General features: G+C 58.9%; 1 protein-coding gene across 1 annotated transcript in view; it reads right to left on the bottom strand.

Moving 5' to 3' along the window:
- Positions 1-25769, bottom strand: part of CELSR1 (cadherin EGF LAG seven-pass G-type receptor 1) — a gene marked incomplete at its 5' end in the record, with an annotated part of 123796 nt that overhangs the window by 45436 nt on the left and 52591 nt on the right. Inside the window, 3 exons of the mRNA XM_045290688.1 lie at positions 7569-7657; positions 9936-10051; positions 14777-14999. Coding sequence (XP_045146623.1) covers positions 7569-7657; positions 9936-10051; positions 14777-14999 — 428 coding nt within the window. The remainder of the gene's footprint in view (positions 1-7568; positions 7658-9935; positions 10052-14776; positions 15000-25769) is intronic.

The raw sequence follows: 25769 nt of genomic DNA, 5'->3' as shown, positions 1-25769 counted from the left end.
CCCTGGGCGGACGCCTGGGGGCTCCCAAGTGGTCATTCGTCCACCCTGTCTGGGCACATCGAGGGCCATCTGCCCCTCGGATCCCAGAGCCCACAGTGGACGGCCAGGGGACAGTAGTCTAAGGACAGTGATGCTCCTGAGAACCCAGGACGGAGAGGCCTCATCTCGTTTTCCCTGGACCCGTCGTCACCAGGAGGGCCTGGTCCGTGGAGAGGGACAGCGTGCTTGGTCAGGAGGGGGGTCTGTGAGCCAGGGGAAAGGCCCTTCATGGGATGGATGGACACGAGGGCTGCAACACGGGGCTCAAGCCTGCCGCCGGCTGTGGGGGTGCTGCAGGCCCTGACCAGCTGTCCCCCTGTGGGACTCAGGGCTGCAGGGAGTAGGGGCTTCAACAGCCACCGCTCTGGCACCTTTGCTGCAGAAGACACAGGGTGTCACACGCAGCCTGGAGACGGTGGTGAATGGCACCTGCCCTAAGCAAGCACGTGGGGACTGGGGCCTGAGCTCCCCCCGCCCAGCTCCTCTGGGCCAGCGACAGAGATGCAGGGTTCATTGGAGCAGCATGGAGAAGGGGGAAAGTCTAGAGAGACACCCCACTCCTGCGCCAGCCGCCACCTCTATCTAAAGGCGCTGAGTGGGTTGCCAAGGTAATGCACGATTTCATGGTGGGGAGAAACATCGCTCTTGGCTGAGTCCAGGCTTGGACCTCAATGATCGTTCAACACAGAAATCTACCGGGAGCAAACAAGAAACGGGACATCATCCCATCATCCATCCCTGCTACCGCTGAACAGTCCGTCAGGTGTATGTGAGACCGTACAGAAGGTTCTGGAACAACCCCCCCACCCCCTCACTTCTCATCCTTCTCTGGAAGGTGCCCATCGGTCTGCAGAGAGGGTGCTGATAACCACTCCATTGAGCTTACAGAACTGCTCCGCGTTATTCCCGAGGCTGCGAGCCTTCACGGAAGCAGACTACCTCGTTGGCCTCGTGAGGAGCGGCTGGTGGGTTTGAATGACTGGCGGCCTTTCAGTGGGCAGCCCGACTGCAGCCCACTGCTGCCACGCACCTGCTCAAAACACTGCACCGAGCCCATGACGACTCAGAGACCCTGCAGGGCAGGGCAGAGCTGCCCTGTGGGCCTGTTGTGGGCCTGCAGTTCCTGGGACACCAGCTAGGGCAGAGGGGGCCTTCCTGCTGTCCCCCTACTTCTGTCCCATCCTGCAGAACCCACTCTCCTGGGTTGCTCGGTTTTTGTGTGCTGCCCTGATCCCGAGACACCTTTGTGGACTTGACCCTGCGAAGGGTCTGGGACTCGGTGGCCAGGACAGCCCTGGGCATGTGGACCTCTTTGCTCCAAAGTTAAGGGCCACTCCAGGCATCTGGCCACTCTGCTCAACTGGAAGCAGAGACTCGGAAGCTCAAGAGGGGAGGCTGTGTCAGCGAGAGCTCACGCAGTCCTGTGCTGAGTTGTGATGGAGTAGGTGGCTGGCAGGAAGAGTTAGGCATGCCAGCCATTCGTAAGTGTACAGTTCAGGGCATTCACCTCAGTCACTGTGTTGGGCAACCATCACACCGCCCTTTCCAAAGCTTTTCCCACACAGAAACACCGTACCCTTAAAGCAATAGGCTCCCTCCCCACTGGACCCCACCCATGGTAGCCTCTAATCTAGTGGGTCATCTCACTGTAAATGCCATTCAGCAGAAGAGGAAAACTAACTGGCTTTGTCCTGTTGTCTGCCTGGAAGGCACACAAACCAAATCAAGGGGTTCCCTGCACCCTGCTTTCAGCTACTAGAGAGCCCAAGAGGAGACCAGAAAGAGGGGAGAGAAGATAGAAGGTTCCCTGCGCTGTCCCTCCATCAACGGCCATGGCTCCTCTCCATGACCCAATAGGACCTCCCCCCACCCTGCCCCTCCAGGCCTGAGCATGACTGACCATCACTGTGTGGCTGCTGCCGCTGGGTCCTGTCCTACTCCCATGGGTGCCCCACACCCTGACCACCCTCCTAGGGGCATCCTGTTTTGAGTAGTCCATCTGTTTCCTGCTGGAGCCCTGACTGAGAGCTCCAATCGGACGCCCTCAGAGAGACGGAGCTGCCTCTGGGAAACACACCCCGGAGCCGTTGGAAGCCAGCACGCCGAGCACTGCTCTGGGGAATTCGCACAGTCATGGCCATGGCTTGACCAGCGCCATCGATCTGATTCCAAGGCCGGGCGACTCTATGGGTCCAGAGCAGAGCCATCCCATAGGGTTCCCAAGGCTGTGTTATTTCGGAAGCAGATCACCAGGCCTGTCTTCTGAGGCACCTCAGGGTGGTCTCGAACCACCAGCCTTTGGGTTTGTAGTTGAGCGTTTGACTGGGGGTGGGTGCCACCCAAAGACTTATTTTAAAAAGTGACAGCAGAGGTCAAACATTAAAGAAAGATCCGGGGATTTGTCCCATCCCTGGAAGACGTACAAGGAGCCACCAAAGATGCCGGCGTGGTGGATTAAAGCCACGTGGAGACTCGGCACTGTGAGTGAAGTCAGAGGAACACCAGCCTTCTCAGTGAGAACAATGGAAGCCAGGGGGTGATGGAACAGTGCCTTCGGATGCCACGAGAGACAGGGTCTCTGACTGACAGCCAACATCCAGGCATTCCAGTGTGTGTGTGTGTGTGTGTGTTTTCAAAGATACATTTTCAAGTTTGCAACGTCGCATAAGCTCTCCTCCCACGAGTCCTTGCTGAGAAAGCTAAAGGAGGATGCCTGCCATCAGATGAAGGAGAAAAACCAAGAAAGGAGAAGGAGATCCAGGTCTGACTCCAGGGAGGGGAGAAGGGGGTCTGCCTCCCTGCAGGCTCAGGCCTGGAGACTGAAGCAGGCGAGCAGGCTGCAGGATGGACTGGAGCCGCTGGATTCTGGATCCACAGTGAGGAAGAGACAGGAGGCTCCCCTAAGGGGAAGGTGCATGCATATGGATCCTAGCTCCGGGGCCCTGAACATCTGACCTGAGCAGCAACAGGACTGAATCATCCAGGAGTCATCCAGGTTAGACGGCGGGCTGCCTGGACAGCTGCCCCACCAACCTCTCTGACCGGGGCCTCTGAATATGACTTCTCGGAACGCCGTCTGGGAAGGTCATACTGGAAGGGGTGGGGCTAAATCCAGGGGACTGATGTCCGTGGGTAATCTGCACACGATCTCTTGAAGGTGTTGAAAACCAAGGAGGTGACTTTGAAGACTAAAGTCCCCCAGAGCCAAGCCAGGGTGTTGTCAGTGTCCTCGCGTGCACACAGCAGGGGGACGGAGTACGGATCAAAGAAGATCCAGCATCGGAAAGATTCTGCTGCAGGAGAACAGCGAACCTCTCAGGGCCTGCCAAAGAAGAAATGATCTGTCCTGGAAGAAGTCCAGTCAGAGTGCTCCGGAGAGGCAAGGGCTGGGAAGATGTGGTCTCACGCCCTATGGATGTGCTGTCAGGAGAGACCAGTCCCTGGAGAAGGACGTCATGCTCGGTAAAGCAGAGGGGCAGTGGGTAAGAGAAGGCCGTGGACAAGACGGATGAACGCAGTGAGTGCAACAGTCAGGCGTGGGGCCGGGCGGTGTTTCATTCTGTGGTACACCGGGTGGCCCTGAGGGGACAAAGATGGCTACTGGAGTGGCCGAGGATTGCTGGCCACCACCAGAAGCTGGATGAGACAGTAAGGACCCTCCCTGGAGTCTCTGAAGAGAACACGGGGCTGCCACCACCTTGACTCGACTCCGGAACGGTGTGAAGACACATTTCTGTAGTTGTGAGTCCCCATGTGTGGGACTGAGCTACGAACCGTCCTGGGGGGTTGGACAAGAGGGAGAGATGGGCTCTGGGTGTGGCCTGCAGGGACAGCACGGGGATGGCAGAGCTCCAGCCAGGTGGCAGGCACACCAGTGACCCTCACAGAGCACAGGACAGTGTCAGACAGCCCTGGGGGAGGGGCTAATGGGTCAGGCCCAGCAGTCAGTGTTCCAAGGGTCAGCAAGGAAAGGGACAAGGAGAGAGGGGCTCTGCAGGTGGGGGTGCTGGGGGCAAAGGCCCAGGAACAGAGGGGTGCGGTGAGGGAGCAGGGGCAGTTACAGGGCTCGGGAGAGGACCTGGGGTTCCCGTGGTAATGCCAAGCCAGCCAGGCCCCTCCTGCTCTGCCCCAGCACGTCTGGAAGCCTCCAGCCCCTGCCCCAGCCTCTGCCAGCTGCGGCATGCCTCAGCAGGGGGCACAGCAGACTCTCCAACAGGAGGCCTGGCGTCTGTCCATCTCCACCTCCACACCAACACCAAACCACGCCACCGCTATGGGGTCAATTCCAGCTCATGGCGACCCTGTAGGACAGGCTAGAAGTGCCCCATGAGTTTCTGAGACTGTCCCTTTACAGGAGTGGAAAGCCCCATCTTTCTCCTAAGGAGCGGCTGGAGTTTTTGAGCTGCTGACCTTTCGGCGAGCAGCCGGCCATAGACCCACAAACTCCAAGTTCTCTGCCTGGTCCATGACACGTGGGTTCGGGGCTAGGAATGATTCCCCTTAAAACAGCCTTGGGCAGGTGAGAGGCAGGGAGCCACGCCAGAGGGAAGGCCTCAGGCGGGTAAATGAAGAAGCTGCCGGGCTGGGCAGCGCTAGCAGAAGCAGCAGATTCCTGTAATCCCTCACTGTTATCCACCTCCACAGGGCCCCTCTTCCCCTGCGGTTCATCGCCTTCCTCCGGGGCCTCTCCCCAGGGATAGTGGGCTGGCCAGAAGACCAGGCTGAGGCTTGTACAGGGCTGTCAGAGCCTGGGATACCATCTCTCCTCAACCATGGACACACTGCTCCTTTGATCACCGGCAGAAGGTTCTGGAACATGCAACACGCAGCTGCACGCTGACCGGGGAAACCCCGGCTGCCCGATCCTCTGACCACTTCAGGCACCGCCGGTACGTGTGTTTCCTTGGCTTCCCTGACCAGGGAGCTGGTCCCCAGGCCCCAGGCCCAGAGAGGGCATCCTCATCATCCCCTAGCCGATCTGGGGGTCCTGCCACTCTGAGCCCGCCAAACACGACACCTTGGGGGCGCGACTCTCTGGCGTTCTGGAGTGCGGAGAACCTGGGGACCTGTCAGAGGGCGGGGCGGGATGCTCTGTGAGCAGCTACCTGCCCGGGAGCAGTGGGCAGGCAAGAGGATCCAAGGTAGACCTTCTTCTGTTTTGTTTCTGTTCCTAGCGGGAGCCCAGATGTGTCTGCGCACAGCACGGCTGACCCTCGACTCCTCTTCAGGTTGGGAGGGTTAGGCCTGTCACAAGAACCCTTGGCTCCTCAACCATGGACACACTGCTCCTTTGATCACCGGCAGAAGGTTCTGGAACATGCAACACGAGCCAAGGTTGCCAGCCGAGGGACACAGTGGGTCCCACCCAAAGTTGGTGAAGCCATTGGAGGACAGGGAGGCCAAAGCAGAGGGCAGGGCACTGCATCTGTCCTGTTCCCGGAGTACTCTCGGGCCTGATGTCAGGTAGGACACCCCTAGGCGTGATCCATCATGCTAATGCACACCTGGGGGTGCTTGCTACGTGGGGGAGGCTCTGAGGGGGCACTGACGGATGCCCAGCAGCTCCCACAGCTCCGAGTCCTCTGGGACGTGGGAGCTGTCTTCTCGCCCATGTGCTCTGGGAGAAGATTCTGGTCCTTTGCTGCCACGTAGCAAGAGAGTGGTCTACCAGAGGGAGGCTCACCCTGGTGAGGGAGGAGGGATGGAACAGATTTCATCTTTTCAGCAAACAATTGTTTGGCAAACATTCTAGGACCCGTGTCCTGGAAATGTACAACAGAATGTTCCAAAATTTTGTGGACAGGAGTCCCCATGTGGATCCCTTAAGACCTCGCTGAGAAGTCTCACCCAAATATCCAGATTCATCACTTACACGTCCTGCCTCCCACCAAGCACCTGGACACAATGCAGCCACGTTTTCCTCGTCACTGTGTAAAAAGCACCACCCTCCCGCCATCGTCCAGTCACATGTTCTCAGAGCCTCAGCAGAGGCACCTTTCACATGCACACGTCCAGCACGCTGTCCCCTGGCTGCCGCCGTTTGTGTTCTCTAAGCCGGTACTTTCTCTACGGCTGTTCTCGCTTCCCTCTGAGCCCTCGGCAGAATCCCTTTGGCATTCCCAGTTCTACCAGCGGTCTTCTCCAGGCCGTCTTGGCTTTTCCTATTAGGCCCTGAAGACCCTGCCAGCCTCTCCTCAATTCCAAAGTCACTCTCGCTAAGTATTTGCTCGAGCCACGCTCCACTCCCGGTACCAAATTCTCTTGGGTTTTCGAGCGCCGTTCCAACAGAAATTCGACAAGTGGGTGGCTTCCAAAACAGAAACGGACTTTCTTACAGCTTAGAAAGCTCAAAATATGAATTCTGGGGGCTGTGGCAGGGGAAGGCTTGCTTTCTCTGCCAGCTCTAGAGGAAGACCCTGTCTCGTTGCTCTTCTTCAGCGTCCACTTCTTGGTGATCTTCTGGGGTGTGGTGTCTGTCTTCTCCTACGTCTGGTTCTCCAGCTGTCTGGTTTGCGCTCAAAAGAGACGGACTTAAAACACACTCTATACGAATCCTGGGAGACCTGATGGCTCAGTGGTTACGTGTTAGGCTGTTAACTGCAAGATCAGCAGTTCAAAACCACCAGCCGCTCCTTGGGGGAGAGATGAGACTTCCCACTCCTAGAAAGAGTTGCAGTCTCAGAAACTCATGGGGTAGGGAGGGTGTCGGGGTGGGGGAGGGCAGTTCTACTTGTCTTATAGGGTGGCTGTGGGTTGGAATCCACTCAATGGCAGTGAGTTTGATACTAATCCCACCCCATTTCCAAAGTGGATTATAGCCACAGGCCGTTGGGTTGGGAATTACAACATAGGTTTTAGGGGACACGGTTTGATGCATGATACACAGCACCACAGACAATCTGAGCTTCGGAGTGGCATCTGAATGGCCTGGAAGTCGAACGACCAGGAACGACTCCAGCCAGAAGCCCCAGCAAATGAACACACCCTCTCTGGGCCCTGGATACTGTAGAGTGTCCTCTGGGGTCTTGTCCCTCTTCCCAATTCAACACAGGGCTGGAGTGGTCACCCGCAAACCCCGATAAATGTGTATTTGCTAAGTCACTTTCTAGACTCAGAACCACTGTCCTCGAGGAGAGGCCGACTCACAGTGCCCCTACGGGGTAGGGCAGAACTGCCCCGTGCGTTTCTGAGATGGTCACTCTTTATGGGAGTAGAAGGCCTCCTCTTTCTCCAACTTTCTATACTAGCATAAAAAAAATTCAGAATGTAAGTGTCTTACGGAAGGAGCCCTGGTGTTGTAGAGGTTAAAGCGCTCGGCTTTGATCCAAACCCACCAGCTGCCCTTTGGGAGAAAGAAGAGGCGGTCTACTTCTGTAAGGACCCTCTGGGGCCCTCTGGGGGGTCCCTGTGAGTCGGGTCCAATTCAGTGGCTGTGGGCTTAAGGTCTTGAGAGAGAAGCACCCCTAGGAGACCACCGCCGGCTGCCCTGCCCCCCCCCCCAGGAAAGAAGCAGCCCCCCCCAGCCCTACCTTGTTGTAGTAGTGCACCTGCACTGAGTGCCAGCGCCCATCACTCACGCCGCCAGGCACCTGTGGCGCCACCGTGGTGGTGGTCTCACCTGGCGGAAGGAAGGTCCAGAGAGAAACAAGATCACCAGGCCCGCTGGGACCAAGGGTCAGGCCACAAGGCCATGGACACCCCAGGCAAATATAATTCAGAAACTCAGCCATGTCCCCCGCCGCTCTTGCAATACTCAGCTGCAGGCACCCACCCACCCCTCCACACCCGAGGGCTGCACCCCAACCGTGAAGGCTTCTGGGTGGGAGGTGAGGAATAGAGGGGCTCCCCTCCAGCTCAGGGCACCCCCCCATCCCACATGCACCAGGACACACGTCCCCATGCCTCCCCTTTCTGATGACACAGCCACTCCGGTGTTTCTGATATGAAAGATGTGACTGTTATGAAGGGTGGGCCACAAGTGGCGGGCTCAGCAGCTCCACCGGTCCCTCCTCTCCTCGATCCCCTCCTCCCCTCGATCAATGCCGTTTCCGAAGCCCGGAGGTATGCACTTTATGGAGAGCCTCCCCTTTATACGGAGAGCCCTGGTGGTGTAGAGGGCTGTAGGTTGGGCTGCTAACAGCAAGGTCAGCAGTTTGAAACCACGAGCTGTCCCATGGGTGCACGAGCTTTCCCCTCCAGTGAACAGTTACAGTCTTGGACGCCCACTGGGGCAGTTGTACCCTGTGCTACAGTGTTGCTGTGAGTCAGTGGACCCCCTGGGTTTGGCTGTGTCCCTCTGTGTCACACTGCCTGTGCTGACCACCATACTGCATCATCGTATCGGGAGGCCCAGGACACGCCACTGGACATCTCGAGGGGAGGAGGCTGATGTCACTGTCTGTTCCGAATTCCTGCATCAGCCAGGCCGGCATCAAACCCACTGGTGCAGAGCCGATTCTGACTCACAGGCCTGGGACTCGCTGACTCTGGAATGGTGAGTCTGGATAAGACAGACAGCCTCTTCTTTCTCTCTTAGGGCGGCTGGTGAGTTTGAACCAATGCTTGGGCTAACATCTGAGAACAGGCCCTAGCACATGCCAGGAAATCTGCTTCCAGCTCTGACTTGAGAGCCCAGATGCTCCCTTGGCCCTGGGCCCAGGGACCCATGGCTCTCAGCATGCCCACGCCAGCCACAGCGAGCAAGGGTGGTAGTGACACTACCCACAGCCCAGTGCAGAGCCAGCATCCGTGGTCCAGGAGAAGGGAGAAGGGCTCTTCTCAGTTGGTGGTGGGTCCCATCTTGGCATCACTTTGAAATGTGCATCACAATTGAGTCTGGAACATTCCTACCAAGGTTGAGGGCCAGGTGAGTCTCAGTAGTTTTACCCAAATTGGGACTCATCAAATACGTTCTCCTCCAAACCAGCAAACACACTCACTAGCATTGAGACGACACCAATTCTGGGTGGCCCGGGAGCACAGGAAAGACCTGCCCGGTGGGTGTCCGAGGCAGTAGCCCTTGACCCAGGTAGAGAGCCCCACCCTTTTCCTATGGAGTGGCTGGTGGTTTTGAACCGCTGACCTTGGGGCGCACAGCTCAACTCGTAACTACCATGCCACCAGGGCTCCTGTACACACTGCTGGAGATGCCGTAAAGATGTCTCAGCCACAGAGGCGCTGCGTTTTACACAGGGCGTCCTTGGCGCTTGGAAGTAGGAGCTGCACTTCGGCCATGTTGGCAGGACACAGGACGGACGCTGCCCTGACGCTGCCCTGGTGGTTTCCATACAAGAAACCAACCAAGCTCACAGCTATTGAGTCGATGCTGACCCTCAGTGACCCTAAAGGACAGGGCAGAACTGTCCCTGTGAGTTTCTGAGGTTGTTTAACTCTTCACAGGAAGAGACAGCCTCATCTTTCTCCCGAGGAGTGGCTGGTGGTTTCGAATTGCTGACCTCGAGATTAGCGGCCTAATGCGTAACCTACTATGCCACCAGAGCTCCGTAGCAGGGAGCTCAGAAAGCGTGGTCTTCCATTCTTTTCCTCTACGAGCTTTCTGAAGCTCCTTTGAACGCTGGATTTCTTTCTCTCTCTCTCTCTCACTCTGCCAGTGGGCAGTGCTGCCCAGCGAAGGGGCAGTTCTATGGTGTGGAGGAGTGGGTGGCTCGGTCATCCCAGGCGTGATCACAGACCCTCCCCAGCAAGGGGGCAGTTCTGCAGGGCCGGGTGGGTGGAGCAGGTGTCCCTGCAGGTGCTCCAGGGTGCTGCCCAGCGCTCTGGTGATGCTGCAGGACAGGGCGGGTGGCGTGTCTGTCCCTGTGGGCTGCCCGGCACTGGGGCTGTGCTGGGGGCAGGAGGGTGGCATGTCTGTCCTGGGTGGGGGGGGGAGTGGCTACCTGCAGAGAAGACGAGCTGCACCTGCCCCTCCACGATCTCCAGGGCGATGAAGTCGTGTTTCTCGTTGAAGCGGCCGTTGTAGAGCAGCAGCGCGTTCAGGTCTCGGGTGGCAAACCTGGGTGGGGGGCAGACACACATCACAGGGGGCTGAGGCAGACAGGGTGGCAGGGGGCCTGCAGTGCAGGCCTCTGCTCTTCTGAGACAAGCACAGGCTGGGAGGGCGAGGCTGGGCTGGCCCAAGCCTGGGTCTTGTCAGGTGTCTCCTAAGCCCGGGAGGGCTGGACGGAGAAGGAAGACCAGCCTCGGACAGAGGCGGCGCAGTCGTGAAGCTGCCCCGGCCCGCAGGAAGAGCAGACAGACCTGTCTTGGAAGAAGTTCGGCCCGGTGCCCCTTGACCCAGGCAGGAGGAGAGCTCCTGAGAACAGGGAGGAGGGGCTGGGGACCTAGAACTTGAGAATCGACCCAGGCAAGGCAGGGGTGGGGCGTGGGGGGGACAATGCCAGAGCAAAGAGGGGGAAAACGAGTTACGAGTTACAAGGGGAAGAAGGGACAGAGAGGTGGCTGGGAATTCAGAGCCCACAGGGGTCCCCCAGCCCTTGGCCAACAGAAGCCCGGCTCCTGCGGTTCCGGTCAGGGGCCACTGGAGGGGGTGAGGCTGTCGGAGGGCCCTGCCCCGCTGTGCAATCACAGCCCCCAACACACGGAGGATCTGCAGTCTGTACTGGGAGAGAATTGTTATTTCTCTCCTGACCTTGCTTTGGAAGGAGCCTTGATGGTGTGGCGGTGGCCCGTTGGGCTGCTGACGGCAAGGTCAGCCGTTTGAAACCACCAGACGCTCCCAGGTTTCTACTCCCACAGATCATTAGTCTTGGAAACTCACGGGGGGCTGTTCTATCGACTGGATGGCAGTGAGTGGGTGAGAACCAGTGACAGTCTCAGAAACCCACAGGGGCAGTTCGACTCTGTCTTAGAGCGTCGCTGTGAATCAGCATCCGACCCCATGCAGTGAGTTTGGCTTGGGTTTTGCCTTTGAAGTCTTGCCCATTGAGACACTCCCGGCCACCTCCCGGAGCTACGGCGCTCCTCAGCCAGCTATTCTCAATGTCACAACCCTCCCGGCAGCAGCCCACACCTTCCGCACGCCAATGGCGACCAAACACCGCCACGCTCTAATCCGTACTACCATGTCAGCCATCAAACACTGTGACTCTCTAGTCTGTACACCAACGTCCGCAAAACACCATCACTGTCTCTGGGCTCCGGGGCCAACAGCTCCCAGCACTGATTTCGGACTTCTGGGCACCCTCTTGGGCCAGCCTCCAGCTGGGACCCCTCCCAAGGCTGGTTAGCTGCCAATAGCCACTGTCCTTGTGATGGAGGGCCGTGGACCCGCCCAGGTGTCAGGTGACAATAGCCACACACGTGCCAGCATCACAAGTCCAGTCACGTGCCCCGGGGTGCCGCCCAGAAGACACGGGGGGCCCTTTCAACTGGGAGGGAGGGGCTGGCCTTCCCTCTGCTTTCCACATCAGGTGACAACGTGATGACATAAGCACCCGGCCCCCAACCAGACAAGAGAGTCCAAGCAGGAAGCCCAGACCCTCTGCCCTCTCCTCTGGCGGTCCCATTCCTCCAGGGAAAATGAAGTTCTGACCTAGGGATTAGAATAAAGCCGGACCCCTGTGCCTTACACACAAGGGTCCCCAAATGATGGCTACCGTCCTGTTACATTACAGTTTCGTCCGGGACCCAGACCAGAAAACAAGCAAACATGCAAAAGCCCACCAGCCCACCAAGCTTCCTCCAAGTGCTGGGACTAAAACCCCTAAGACCCAGAATTCCCTCCGCTCGGTCTACACCATGGGAAAGGGGCGTCGGGCCACACAGACGCATGTGCACCCCTGTGCCCCGCAGCACCCGCCTCAAGAGCACCAAAGGGTGAACGTGCCCTAAATCCCCCTCCACGGGAGACCGGCTCCGCCACAGGGGTGCATCACACAGAGGAGCCCCCGAGCAGCGTTCAGGAGCACCAACGCCCTGGGGGGGGCGGCCCTTGGAGGATGAATTACCAAAGGGGGGCTCGGTGCTGAGTCCGGGTGAAATCAACCTACTGCCGAACGTCAGGGGCTGCCTGGGAGTGCTCTTAGAAAAAGCCGAGCAGGTTTCCACACGGAGAGCAGCGTCCCCTGACTGTCGCCAGGGTGGGTGGGTGCGTCATGGGTGACATGCCGGTGGATGTGGGTGACGGGGAAGGCAATGGAGAAGGAGCGGGTGGCTGGCAAAAAATGGTGGTGGCAGGGAATGACGGCAAGGAGTTGTAAAAGGTACAGAGGCCCGTACTGTTACGTGAGCCCAAGCCCCAGCACCCAAACCCACTGCCAGGGAGTCGTGCCGACCCACAGTCTCCCTGCAGGACAGGGTAGAACAGCCCCTGTGGGTTCTGAGACTCGCTCTGTCGGGGAGCAGAAAGCCTCCTCTTTCTCCCTCGGAGCAGCGGGTGGTTTCAAAGTGCTCACCTGGTGGTTAGCAGCCCAACGAATAACTGTTACACCCCCCATCCGTTCCTTACACCCCAAACCCCCAAATCACACTCTGCCAGGAGTCGATGCAGGCTCAGAGCGACCCTGCAGGACAGGGCTGCGCCTCCCCCCGAGTGTCCGAGACAGTCTCTCTTTAGGGGAGCAGGGGGCCTCACCCGTGATAAGGGCGGCCTGTGAGCAGATGCATGGACAGGCGATGTCTGCTGCCCTCCGGGGGATTCTGGCTGACGGTGGCAGCCAGTGTGTGGCCCAGTCCAGCTGCTGCTGTGTGGGTTTGCCTAGGCTGTACGCACCACGGAAGCAGGTGCCAGCCCTGTTCTTTGGGGTACCGCTGAGTGAAAAACATCAAACTCACTGCCATGGAGTGGATGCGGACTCAGAGGGACCCCACACGACGGGGCTGAACTGCCCCTGTGGGTTCCCAAGGCTGCAACTCTGTAAGTGCTTCATCGTTCTCCTGAGGAGCGGCTGGTAGTTTCGAACTGCTGACCTTGAGGCTAGCAGCCCAACTTGTAACCACAGCACTACCAGGGCCCAGAAAATGTCCCTGGTTGGGAAGAGCAAACCCGGGACAAGGTCGCGTGTCAACAGGGCTACTGAGCGAGTGGGCCCTGGGTGGACCCCCGGGGCAGGGCCTTGTTTGAAGTTTTGTGGGCACGTTTTGCAGTAAGCCCTGCAGTGTGGACGTCAGCCATACTCATTTGAAACTACCTAACAGTGCCACAACGCATCTGCTTCGGGGATTTGGGCACAATGGACCCGGAGCAGGAAGTCTGACTGCAGCCCACGACCCAGCCGGTGACCCGAGGAAAGGGGGGCGGGGATGAAGCCTGAAGCAGGAAGCCCGGCAGGGACTGGAGCCCACTCCTGCTCAGGAAACACCACGGCTGACCTTTGCAGGGTCACCTGGGTGGGTGGGACGCTAGCCCTCCAGGCCGGGACGCCTGAGTCCGAACAGCGGAAGGAGGGTAGGCAGTGACCACGCCGCCCACTGAGAAGGCCAGGCTTCCTGAGGGTGGGGGCAGGTGGGGCAGTGAGGAGAGGACATTCCAGGAAACAGCAGCCAACGGAAGGTCCAGGCCCAGTAAAGAATGAGGGGCCAGGGCCCCGCCACAGAATCCGAGGTGCGGTGGACAGGGAGGAGTGGAGGGCGCCGTGGAGAAGTGTGCCCTGGTCGGGGGGCCGGGCATGACAGGACAGTAAGGTTCAGCTTGGCATCCAGGAGGGAAGATCAGATGGGTCACGCTAGGTGGCTTCCCAGTGTCACACAGGTGAGAGGTGATGGAGGCCTGGCCAAGTGCCAGAAAGTGCGAGGATCAACAGCCAGAGGCCAAGGTCCAGGGGTCAGCAGGCAGGCTGAGGAGAAGTCTAGTTGACAGCATTGCTGGGGTGGGGTCTATGGGCGCAGGATGAGGGGTCTCTAGAGTGACTGGATGGAGGGGGGCAGGCAGAGGAGCTGACTAGGTGCAGCCCACCCAGAGTAAGGATGTCAGGGGCCTTTGGGCCCAAAGGTGGGAGGTGCATGTAGGGAGTCCAACCAGGGATGCCAGAACCTCTCACATGCACAGCCCCCCACCCCTGGAGGTTAAATGGCCAAGCCTCACAGAAGTAGCTTCTGGAACTGTCTCGACTGCCTGACCTCCCGCCCAAGTCCACAATTGTTGGCCATGCATTGCCGGCAACTCCCGGGAACTGGGAGGAGAGGGGTAAGCAGCAGGTTCTCCATGGGGTCCTTCCCGGGGCGCAGCCTGCCACCACCTGGGCTTCTACCTCCCAGCTCGGAGCTCGAGAATAAGGTTCTATGGCTGCAAACCACCCAGTTACACGGATGTCCAGTAAGAGCCAGCCTGCTGCCGTGGCCGATGCTGACTCAGAGAGGTCCTACAGGACACAGCAGAACCGCCCCCCAAGGCTTCCAGGCAGGGTGCCTCATTTTCCTCCCGAGCTCGGCTGGTGGGTTCAAACCGCTGACCTTCCCTTAGCAGCCGCGTGCTTAAGCACCGTGCCACCTGGGATCTTCCCTGGATGCCAGAGATGCCCCAAAGAGGGCAGACAGCTGGACTAGGGCAGCCCGGGCTGGCTTCACCGGCGTGAGACAGGCCATGCGCTCAGAAGGGCGCCGAGCCTGCCGTGGGGCTCAGTGGCTGTTGTCCCGAGAGTCTTCCTAAGTGTTGGACAGGGAGGGGATGCTGCAGGAGCGGAGACCGACGGCCAGCGACACTTAGGCCGTGGTGCAGAAAGACAGGAGCTCCGGGCTCCCCGTGGACAGCGGTGTGGGCGCGGCGGGGGCACACACTCACGTGAGGGCAATGGTGAAGTGGAAGCGCTGCCGCAGGCCGCGGAAGGTGACGAAGGACCGGGGCGGGAAGCTCCGGGTGGTCACCTCACAGAAGGGCTTCTCGTACTCCCCGGGCGGGCACACGCAGTGGAAGCCGCCGATGAGCAGGTTGACGCAGGTGCCCCCGTTCTTGCACACCCCACTGGCGCAGCGGCCGGAGCGCACGTCCACCTCACAGTGCTCCCCTGGAGGAGAGAAGAGGATGCGAGTGGTCAAGGGAAGGCCAGGCCAGTCCCAGGGGGCCCCCCAGAACACCTCAGCTGTAACGTCAGCTGCAGGAAGAAGAGAGGACTCACCCAGGGCCACCACGGGCCAGGTGGCCATTATACGTACATTCTTTTTCCTCATTGGAAGTATTACTCCACAAGCACCCAATGGGGGTGGGGGGTGGGCTAGGTCAGATTCAGTGTTAACCCAACCCCATCCCAAGTCTTCTGGGGTCCCCATCTTCCAGGGACCAGAGGCTGTGTAGTAATGAACACTTCTTAGCACCCATCCCCATTCTGAACACCCCACTGACTTGGCCTCTCCAGGACCAGGATGCTCTCTGACAAGTAAAGCACCTAGCAACAGGCGGGAGGTCAGCAGGCCTCCTTCCCTGCCCTCGGGCCACCACGATCTCTGAAGCATCCCAGCAGTGCCCGAGCCTGGAGCACGTCATGACCAGACAGAGCCTGAAGGCCACCTTGGGGATAGCCTGCTATACACCTCCCCCCCCTTTCCTGGCGCCCTCCTGCCCAGCCCCGCCAACACAGGAATCCACGCACTCTCGACCACGTCTGTCTCTCCGTGTGCCTATGAACTCCTGGAGGGCAGGGACTGCCGTGCTGTGATGCCCCAGTCCAGGGCCTAATGTCTCCTGCTTCCCGGAGAGGCCTGCCGGGAGCCGCGAGCTGACCACCACGTCTCCCCTGGCTTCATCAGAACATCCCAACAAAGAGAGCGTCTTCCCACCACAGCACCTGGGGGAACCCGATCCGTTCTGAGAGGTGCTGGGCAAAACAGTGCTCCGTTCTTGGGATGGGCACCTACCAGCACAGCCTCTTCTTCCTCTGCCACGCAGGGTGGGTGCTGGCCAGAAGTGCTCCACAGACTGTCAGGGCCCTCAAACAACCCTAACTCCCACCCGACCCCCCACCCCCAGGTCCCAGCAAGACACTCCGTCAGCCAACAGTGTTTAAATTAAGTGACTATTTTCAAATGCAACCATATGTTCAGGCGTTAAAACACTGAAACCGCACAGAACGTAGCATGGAGAGTCAGCTTCTTCAGCGCTTTCTTGCGGGCCCTTCCAGAAGTGAAGGAAGGGGCAGTGTGCCGGCACACACGCACCTTGCGTCCCTGGCTGCCAGTGGCCGGCCTGACCCGTCATGTCTTTGGGGGGCATCCTAGGAGCTCAGGGAGGTCTCCCTCTCTCTCTTTAAAATGGGGACACAGCCCTGAGTTTTTGAAAGACATCACAATCGAAGCCCTCTGTTTCTCATCTTTTATTGATGGACATGTGCACTGTCATTGCACATGGCTTTGCAAGCGCATGCACGCCCACCCTCTCACTCACATACACACCCTCACACCCAGCCTCATCCCCACATCCTGACTCCCATGCCTCACCCAAACACTCCTGCTTAGTCACACAGCACCCTCACACCTTTACACAGTTACTCACACACTCACACATTACTCACAAGTACCCCACACGTGCATTCACCCACACTCACACACACAGTTGCACACACACACACACACACACACACACACTCATACACAGTTACCCCACAGCCTCACAGGTGTTTACATACACACACACCCTCAGTGCTGAGGCCCTGGGGCCTGTTCCCCAACTGGCTGGCCTGAGGCTGCCGCCTTAGATCCTGGCCCTGCTTTGGGCACATTTCTGCTTCTTCACGCAGGCAGGTCCCCCACCCCCACCCCTGCTCCCTCAACACTGTGTGTGAGGAGGGGGGTTGCTTTTTTCGGTGGTCAAGGCCCCGGATTCTAACAAAACCCTCTGGAGGGGCCGGTTGGGGTGTGCTCACTGCACCATGGAGACAAACAATGGGAGGCCTCCTCCGCCTGCTGGGGGGGGGGGGCGTCACCATTCCCCCCAGTTCAAGTCCAGGCGCTGGTCCAAGTGCGCCAGCGTCTGCCCTTTCCCTGGGGACCCTCAACACATTCCCTGCTCCATCCCTGGACCACGCACCCAGGCCCTCCCACAGGGCCTCCCTCTCCAGAGCCATGGGAGGCCAGAGGGGCCAACACACAGCACACCCAGAAAGCACATAGATGTCCTTGTCATTGGGGCCATGACCCAGCAGTGGGTACCAGTCAAATGCCAGCCTTGGAACGTGGCGGCCCCTTACCTGGCCAATGCCTACCATCGCCTTGCCGTGCCTGTCCCCCAATTCGGCCACTCGCCCTCAGGGACCCCACTGCCTGGTCCCCTGACAGCAGACTTGGATGGGCCCAGAGTCTTTCCTCCCCAGGGCTCTCCCCCTCCTCTGTTTATGAACGCCCCCCCCACATCCGCCCTGTGAGGGCAGGGGCATGGCAGGGTGGGCTGTGGGGTGCCCAGCACCCAGAGGGGAGGGCCTGGCACCAGCCGGCTCCCAGAAATGCTTGCAGAGTGAAGTCATCCATTTCCCCGGTCGCACCAGTGATTAATGCGCGTCTTTAATCCGTGCAATTTCGGAACCTACATAATTCACATAGTTCATCGAGAAACAGAGGAAATGTGGTGGTGGCGGGGCATTGCTTTTACAGCTAGAAGTGCATTGAAAAGGGGGGTAAGGGCCTCATCTCGGAGTTCCAGAACCTTCCCTCAGGCCAATCCCCGCTCCCCTGGAGGATGTGTATGGGGATTTGCTACCAAGCCCACAGCCAAGGGCACTTTCTGTGGCAGCGACTTCAGTTCACCTGTTTACAGTGACCGGCCTCTCACCATCACCTTTCCTGAAGCCCCCTTAGATGAGGGAAGTGCCGGCCAGCCTTTCAGAACCGTTTCTCCGATACGTTGGTGTCGTCGTTAGGGTTAGGTGCCCGTGAGTCCGTACTGATGCACAGCGCCTGCGTGCACAGCAGGGCGAGGCACTGCTCGGTCCTGCGCCAGCCTCACCTTTGTTCTTATGTCTGCTGCCCCTCGGCTTGACCAAGCACAATGTCCTTCCCCAGGGACTGCTCTCTCCTGGGAACATGTCCAGAGTATCAGAGACGAAGTCTGGCCAGCCTTGCTTCCAAGGTACACTCGGGCCCTACCGGATTGGTAGCACCTGTCAACTTCTGTGGTGTGAGTGTCCCTTTAGTGTTACTGTTGGCACCAGGGAGTCCGTTCCGACTCCTAGTGACCTGATGTCCACCCGAATCAGACAGCACCGTCCTGCACCATCCTCACAATGTTCTGACATCTGAGCCCACGGACGCAGCCACTGTGTCCATCTGTCTTGTCGAAGGTCTTTTTTCAAGACCTCTCTGTTGTGCCAAGCATGGGGTCCTTCTCCAAAGACTGGCCTCTCTTGGCAACATGTCCCTACGAAAGATGACTGTCAAGCCACCTTCGTGCCGCCGCCGCTGCCCGGGAAGTTGAGAGGAGACATGCTGGGGCCATACTGAAGGCGGAAGGCCAGGCCACTGCAGAACGGAGCATGGCCAGGCCCCGCACCAGCCTCACACGGCTCTTCTATCTGAGCCCAGGGTCCCAGCTATGGTGTCCATCCATTTCGAGGAGGGCCCTCCTCATTGTCTGCCCTCTACGGGTTTCTGTGTGTAATATACATTCCAAGCACTTGGTTTTCAGAAAGCTGGGGTTCACAGTGGGACACTCCTCCACCCCCCAAAAGAAGTCCATCTTGAGTCTTGACACCAATTGAGTTCATTGAGCTACGTGGACAGTTTTGCCCTCAGTCTGACTGTCAGGAAGGGGATTATGACCACTCCCCTCCTGGCCAGGGAGGGGCAGCCTCACCCCCAGCAACTTGCCTGGACGTGCCCTTAGCAGAATTGGGGTCCCAGGGCCGTGTGGTCATGAGTCATACCCCAAGGTGGTCTGAGGGTCCCAGAGCCAATCCTGTAAACAAACACTTCTAACTTGTGAGTGTGCAAACAGAAGGCAAGCTTCGGCCGCCCCCCACCTGGGCAGCAGGGAACTGGTCTGCCACCAACGGCGTTTGGCCATGAGGACTCTGGATGCCACACGGCCTCTGTCGTCCGGCTGACTGACCCCTGCTCTGCTCAAGCCTTCCTAAAGTCTTCTCTCTAGGACACATTTGAACTCGGGCTCTTTTCCCCCGTATAACATTTAAAACCGTGGTTTTCACCTTCCTAATGCTGCAACCCTTTAATACAGTTCTTCATGTGGTGGTGACTCCCAACCATAAAAATTATTTTCATTGCTACTTCATCACTGTCATTTTGCTACTGTTGTGAATCGGGCAACCCCCGTGAAAGGGTCGGGCAACCCCCGTGAAAGGGTCGTTCGACCCCCAAAGGGGTCGTGACCCACAGGTTGAGAACCGCGGATTCAGAGGCTCCGGCTCTTAGGCTTGCAGCCAAATGCTTTAGCCACGGAGCCACCAGGACCCCTCAGCCCTTAAAGCAGCTCCCTTGTCTCGGCATAAATGACTCCAGGTGTGTTTACTATTCAAACTTTCACTCCCCCCCACCCCCCTTCCTGGAATTCTTACTCAAAATACATTTGGCGTTCCTGTCTTTCACTTGGAGGCAAATGCTTGCTCGGAGGGGTGGGGAATGTCCTGGGGGCTCACCTCACCTGCCTCACCTGAGAGACGCAGTCCCCGCCCTCCCACGAGGGCTGAATTCCTTACACGCTGGGTAAGCGCAGCCCGAGAAAGGCGTTCTCAACATCCAAATGGCCCTGGCCACAGCAAGGGTCCCTCCCCTGGCTCAGGGCCAGGCACGGTGGGGTGTAGCTGCCCCAATTCGTGGGGTTCCCACACACCACGAGACAGAGGGCTGCACCACCCAGTAAGTGACTGTGGCCCATGGTGACTTGGGATGCAGGTGGCCAGGCCTCTTTTCCTAGTCCATCGCTGTCTGGCCAACGGCTGGGCTCACGGACGCACTGGCCAGGGCACAGGGCTGTGCGCCAAGAGCACTGACCAAGAATTGAACTTCAGCCTCTGGCGTGGGAGGCAAGGGGCACTGACTCTACCACCAAACAGACCCCCAGTGCCCCGCAAAGTTTTTCTAAGCCTGGGCACCCGCATTGTCCTGCCACGCACCGCAGGCCCCCTTCCAAGGAGCAGGGTCACGTGGCCACTACCACCGAGTCCGTTCCAGCTCCTCAGGACCCCATTATGGTTTCCCAGGCAGTAAATCTGTGGGAGCAGACAGTCTGGTCTTTCTCCCGCAGAGCGGCTGGTGGGTCTGACGCCTGGCCTGGCAGTTAGCTAGCAGCCCAGCACTTAGCACAGGGCACCACCAGGGCTCCTGAATGGACAGCTGCCCATGCCCCATAATGCACGTGGTTGCTGCAGGTGCTCTGTTGCTGCCCGGGCTCTTAGTGCCCCCAAATGAGGGACGACATGGGGCTCAGTCTCCATGTCATGCCTGCATAGGTGGGACCTAAACACGAGCTCTAGGAAGGAAGCCCTCTATCCAAGGCCTCACACACAACCTCCTGAGAGGAGCCAGCTGCTCCCAGCCCCGGAAGGGCCCCAACTGAGGCATGGAGGACCAGGGCCCCAGCCAGGTCCTCATGGGCACAGGGTCAGGATTGGGTGTGTGGGGCACAGGGCAAGGATGGTCACAAGTCTGGGACAGGGAGGAGGCTGACTCCTGGGCCCTGCTCAGAGCCTGCTCCCGGGGTCTGCATGGAGCCCCCAGCCTACTCCCGAGAGGCCATGGCCAGGCCAGACTGCAGGGCTGCCAGGCAAGGGGACAGGCCCCAGCCGGGGAAGGGCCTGTACAGGTTTGTCGGCTTAACTGTTAAAATACATAAAAGAGGATTAATTCTTTCCTAGGGCTAAGAAAGCTTTGAACTAGAAAAACTAGACTTTCCGAAGGCGGTGAGGATACCAGCCTTGCGGAGGCACAAAAAGCACTTGGCAGCCTGGGATTTCGGCCGCATTCAGTTCCATGGAGACTCGGAGCTCAGATGTCGGGGGAGGGGCAGGGCCCGAGATAGTTGGGCGGGGACAGGCTGGCCTGCAGCAGACTTGGGGGCGGGTCAAACACAAAGACCCCAAACCTGCAGAGGACCCCGGCAGCCATCCTAAAGCTCGGGAGACACTTGTTGCCAGGGTTTTGAGGGAGTCTGTGCGTCTTTCCCGAGAAGACCCTCCCACCGTGTGGCTAAGATTTGAGGCACAGGAAGGGAACATTCTAGGCTTTCAAACAGAGGAAAGGGTGTCAGAAATGACTGAACTTTTGTGAAACTTAGCCCATTCATCCATCTGTCATCCATCCATCCATAATTCATTCACCTATCCATTCATCACTGAATCCATCCATCCATAACCCAGTTATCTATCCCAATCCCATCCATCTATCCATCCATCTATCCATCCATCTATCCATCCATCCATCCATCTATCCATGCATTCATCATTTCATCCATTGATCCATTTATCCACCCATCATCCATTCATCTGTCCCTCTGCTTATCTATCCATCCTTCATTTCATCCATCCATCCATAACCCAGTTATCTATCCAAAATCCATCCATCCGTCCATCCATCATTTCATCCATTCATCTGCCCCTCTGCTTATCCATCCATCCTTCAATTCACCCAGCCATCCATAATCCATCCATCCATGCACCTATCCACTCAAAATCATTCATCTGTCCATTCATTCATCATCCATCCATCCATCCCCTATTTCATCCATTCAGCCAGCCAACCATACTTTATCCGTTCACTCCTCCATCCTCCATCCGTCCACGGACCCACCATCCACCCCATACATTGTCCAGCCAGGGCCACTCTCCAGGCACTAAGGCTCTAAACAAAGAAGCCGAGCCACAAGGAGTGGCGAAGTCCCCAGCCAGGGCGCCTCCCGTGCAGCCACATGCAGTCTGTCCATGGAGTGTCCTCGGCTGTCTGTGGCTGAAACGCCATCGTGGACAGCTTCACACAAGCACCTTCGGTCTCTGTGGTGGTTGGGTACTGGCCAGTTGGCTCCGACTCATAGCAACCCTGAATCCTTTAAGACACCCTGCTCCCTGGGCCTGTGCCACTGCTGTTGCAGCCGCTCCTGTGTCAATCCATGTCCCGCCTCCCCTGCCCTCCCGGCTCTACTCTCTGTCACCAGCTCTACCTCCCCCCTCCCCCCACCCCTGCAAACTGTGTTTGACTTTCTAGCCTCCTGCTGACTTGTTCTGCCCTGGACCCCGCCCTCCCCCATCCCTGAGCCCCAGTCAGTCTTCCCGCTGGCTGGGCCGGGCAGGGATCCCAGAAGTACGTGGGCAACAGTAGCCCTGACACCTGCCCAGGTGTGAGGGCACGGAGCAGCCAGACGGCATTATGTTCCCTTAAGTAAATTCCCAGAAGCCCGGGCACACCCGTTTTTAAACAAGCATAAATGAAACTCACATTCCAGCACCAATGGGATGCCCCCTGGGGTCACCAGCACCCTGGCCCTTCCTCCGGGTGGCACCTCCACACCAGGACTAGGACCTTGTGGAACTGGTCCAGTCAGTGGGCAGCCGAAGGTCTCTGACTGGCCGTGAGGTGCAGCCTGTCAGGACAGGGGTCATCTCCCAGCCATCACCCACTCCACGTCCAGGTAGGAGGTTAAGAACTTGGCCGGCCCTGCAGTGGTTGGAGTCCCCAGCTCAGCTGCTGGCTCAGAGTGGACTCGTGGCTACCTGGAGGTGCCACAGAAAGAAGCCTTGGCAATCTATGTCTAAGCCCCCAGGCGAGGGAGACCCCACAGGACACGGCATTCTGGCCCGGCCTATGTGGGCCACGGAGTCAGCGTCCACTTGAGGGCAACTGGTTTGCAATGGGCTCCCAAGAAGATGTGGCTGCACCCTGACCCTGGGAACCCTTGGCAGGGTGAATCGGTGGGGGGGGGGGTGTCCTGACGTGGTCGCACGGGCCCCCACAGGAAGGCCGTGTGAGAGGGAGCTGAGGGATACTGAAGATATACATACGTATGAGAGGCCCCAAGCCCAGGGCTGCCGGGGCTGCCAGCGGGACCCTCCCCAGCCTCTGCAGGGAGCAGGGCCTGCCCACGCCCTCCATGCAGACTTCTGGTCCCCAGAAGGGAGAGGGAGCATTGTGTCTTGTAAGCCACGAAGCGTGTGGGAAGGGGCTGGGTGGTGCAGTGGGGTGAGCCCTCGGCTGCTAACCAAAAGTCTGATGGTTTGAGCCCATCAGCTTCTCCAAGGGTCAGAGATGAGCAGGCTGATTCTGAAAAGTTTTACAGCCTCAGAAACCCTCTGAGGAGTCCCACCTTGTCCCTGCAGGGTCTCGTGAGTCCCACCTGTTCTGCAGGGTCTCTAGAGCTGGAATCGATCCTGGGGAAGCAGGTGTTTGGAAAAGTGGGCAGTGCTTTGTTACAACAGCCTCAAGGATGTACAAGTCTCCCCAAACACACAAACCCTCACCCCCTGGTGTCATCTGGGGACAGCCTGCAGGTCTGCCCTGCATCTATCTCTCTGACCTTCAGCCCACTGGAGCCATGAAGCAGGGACCCTCAGTCCCGGGCCGTCCTGACCTCCAGGTGGCAGCATGCACCCAGGAGGTGCTACACCACTATCACCTCCCCCCGGGGCACAGGTAGGTGTCAGCGGGCAGGTGGGCCTCAGCTGCTAGAGTGGTGGGGGCCCCATCAGAGGGCATGCCACACCTGCATGTGTGGACATGCCCCCACTGCATGTATGTGGACACGCCTCCATTGCACACACGTGTGAGGACAGGTGTAGGCAGAGATGCACTGTGACCACCAGGGGCAAAACTCATCTCTACTACCCCCACCCCCCTCCCAAGCACAAACAGCTTCCTCCAAGGCCAGGGCCTCAGCTCCCCTCAGAAAGGTGGTGAGGAGACAGGTAAGCCGGGGACCTGGGGTTGGAGGGGGTCCCCATGCCCTGGACCTCTGCAGCCAAGCAGTCCAGGATGGGTGGCCAGGGAGCGGGGCCACTGGGGTAGCAGGCCTTGCCCGCCCACTCTGGCTGCCTGGCTCATGGCGCAGCTCCGGGTGCCTCAGACGCAGGCTGTGTGAAGCGATGTGGGAGGGAGGTGTCCTGCAGAGGTGTCTGCAGAGTGCAGGAAGGGGCAGTTGGGCCAGCACCCTGGAGGCAAGTGGGTCTGGGGCTGAGTCCCAGCTGGCCACAGCAGGCCACAAGGGCAGAGGTCCTGGGTGTGGGGCGTGTCCACGAGAAGAGAAGTGTTTTTGCTCCTGCTTCTAGAAGGTGCCACTGAGCTGATTTTTGACCCAGGGCGCTGCCTGTGACAGAAAATGGTGCCAGGCTCATCTTTCTGGAAGCAGCTTCCGGGAGGGGTAGTGGTGTGTGTGTTGAGGGGGGAGCAGGCACTTCCTGAGACTAAGCTGGAATGCAGACTCAACCCCCCATGGGCAGGGGCGTCCCTGGGGGCTGCGGGCGGGCAGGCTGCTCTTCCCTCATCACTTCCAGTGAGGCTATTTTCTGGGGACAGGCAGGCGCCCCCTTAATAACACTGCACCCTGCCCGCTCCATCTGAGAAGTCTGACCTCTCCACGCCCCTGCCCCCTGACAGGCCAAGGGTGCGTGATGAAAACCGGCCGTGTCCAGGACAGAGAGACCTTTGTCCCTCTCCCCGGGGAAGGGGCAGGGAGGGGTCACCTCTATGGGGCGCCTCCACAGAGCCAGCACGCCCTTCGCAGGGTCCTTAGGGGGTCACCCCGCACACTGCATGTCCCCGGCCAGGTCTGACAAAAGGAGACAGCTTGGGGACATCACGGCCCTTATATGGAAGAAAAAGCTGGCTGGTGAGCAGCCCCCAACGATGTCCCTTCCCAAAGTGACCATGCTCAGGAAGGGGCTGTTCAGCTGTGGGTTAGGGATGGGCCCTGGATGGGCAACAGGCTGGGGGAGCCCTCCAAGTGACCAGTTGGCTCTTTCTAACAGGGAGTTAGGAGGACCCCTGGCCCAGAGGGGAGGTGTTGGACTCAGAGCTTTCCGGAAGTCAGGGAGGGGCCACTAGCTAAGGGGAGTGGGCAGCCTCTCAGAGCTGAAAAAGGGCCCTCCTCCCGGAAGATGCCAGACAGACCCTCCCTGAGACCACCTTGGCCACCCTCCAGAGGTGGAGTCCGACTGTGAGACATGGAGCCCCGGGGCTTGTGGGCATCTGCTCCAGCCTGGGAGGAGCCCAGTTCAGGAGAGCATGCCGCAGGCCATGATGCCCTCACAGAGCAGGACTCTGTTCATGTGCAGAGGCAGCGGCTCTTCCGATGCGCCCCTGTGCCCGGGGATGCAGGGCTGGTGAGGAGGGAGCCTTGTCCACTCGCTGGCCACAGCAGGGGAGGCCACTGAAGACCAGCATTCAAACAAGGGGTCTTTTCACTGCCAGCCCTGTTCGTCCTGGGGCCACATAGCTGACGCCATCAAACACGCAGGGGCTCTCTGTATTCCTCTAGGGCCACACCCTGTGCTCTGCTGGGCTGCAGAGGGGGTCACGCTTGCCTGGGCATCTCTGCAAAGAACCAGGAACCACAGAAACCAGGCCCTCACCCAAGGCCTCCCTCAGAGAGTCTGTCACACAGGTAAGGAACCAGTGGGTTGAGCAAGGGCTCCTAGCCCGGCAGGGTGGCTGCTGTCTGTCCCTGACTCTCGGGACCACCCCCCTCCCACACACCCCCATACAACACAACCAAGCACTGCTGGGAAGCCAACTGTGATCCACAGGGATCCCATTGGCAGTGTGCAAGGTGCCAACCCCCAGGCCTGTCTTCCTTGTCTAAAGCCCAAGTGCCCCATAGAAACTGCTCAGCCTCACAGCCTCACCCAGGTCTC

This window comes from Echinops telfairi, unplaced genomic scaffold (assembly GCF_000313985.2).
Source record: "Echinops telfairi isolate 266 unplaced genomic scaffold, ASM31398v2 ScPeMD7_2;HRSCAF=8, whole genome shotgun sequence".
NCBI classification, from domain to species: Eukaryota; Metazoa; Chordata; class Mammalia; order Afrosoricida; family Tenrecidae; genus Echinops; species Echinops telfairi.
This window is presented reverse-complemented; position numbering and strand designations above follow the sequence as displayed.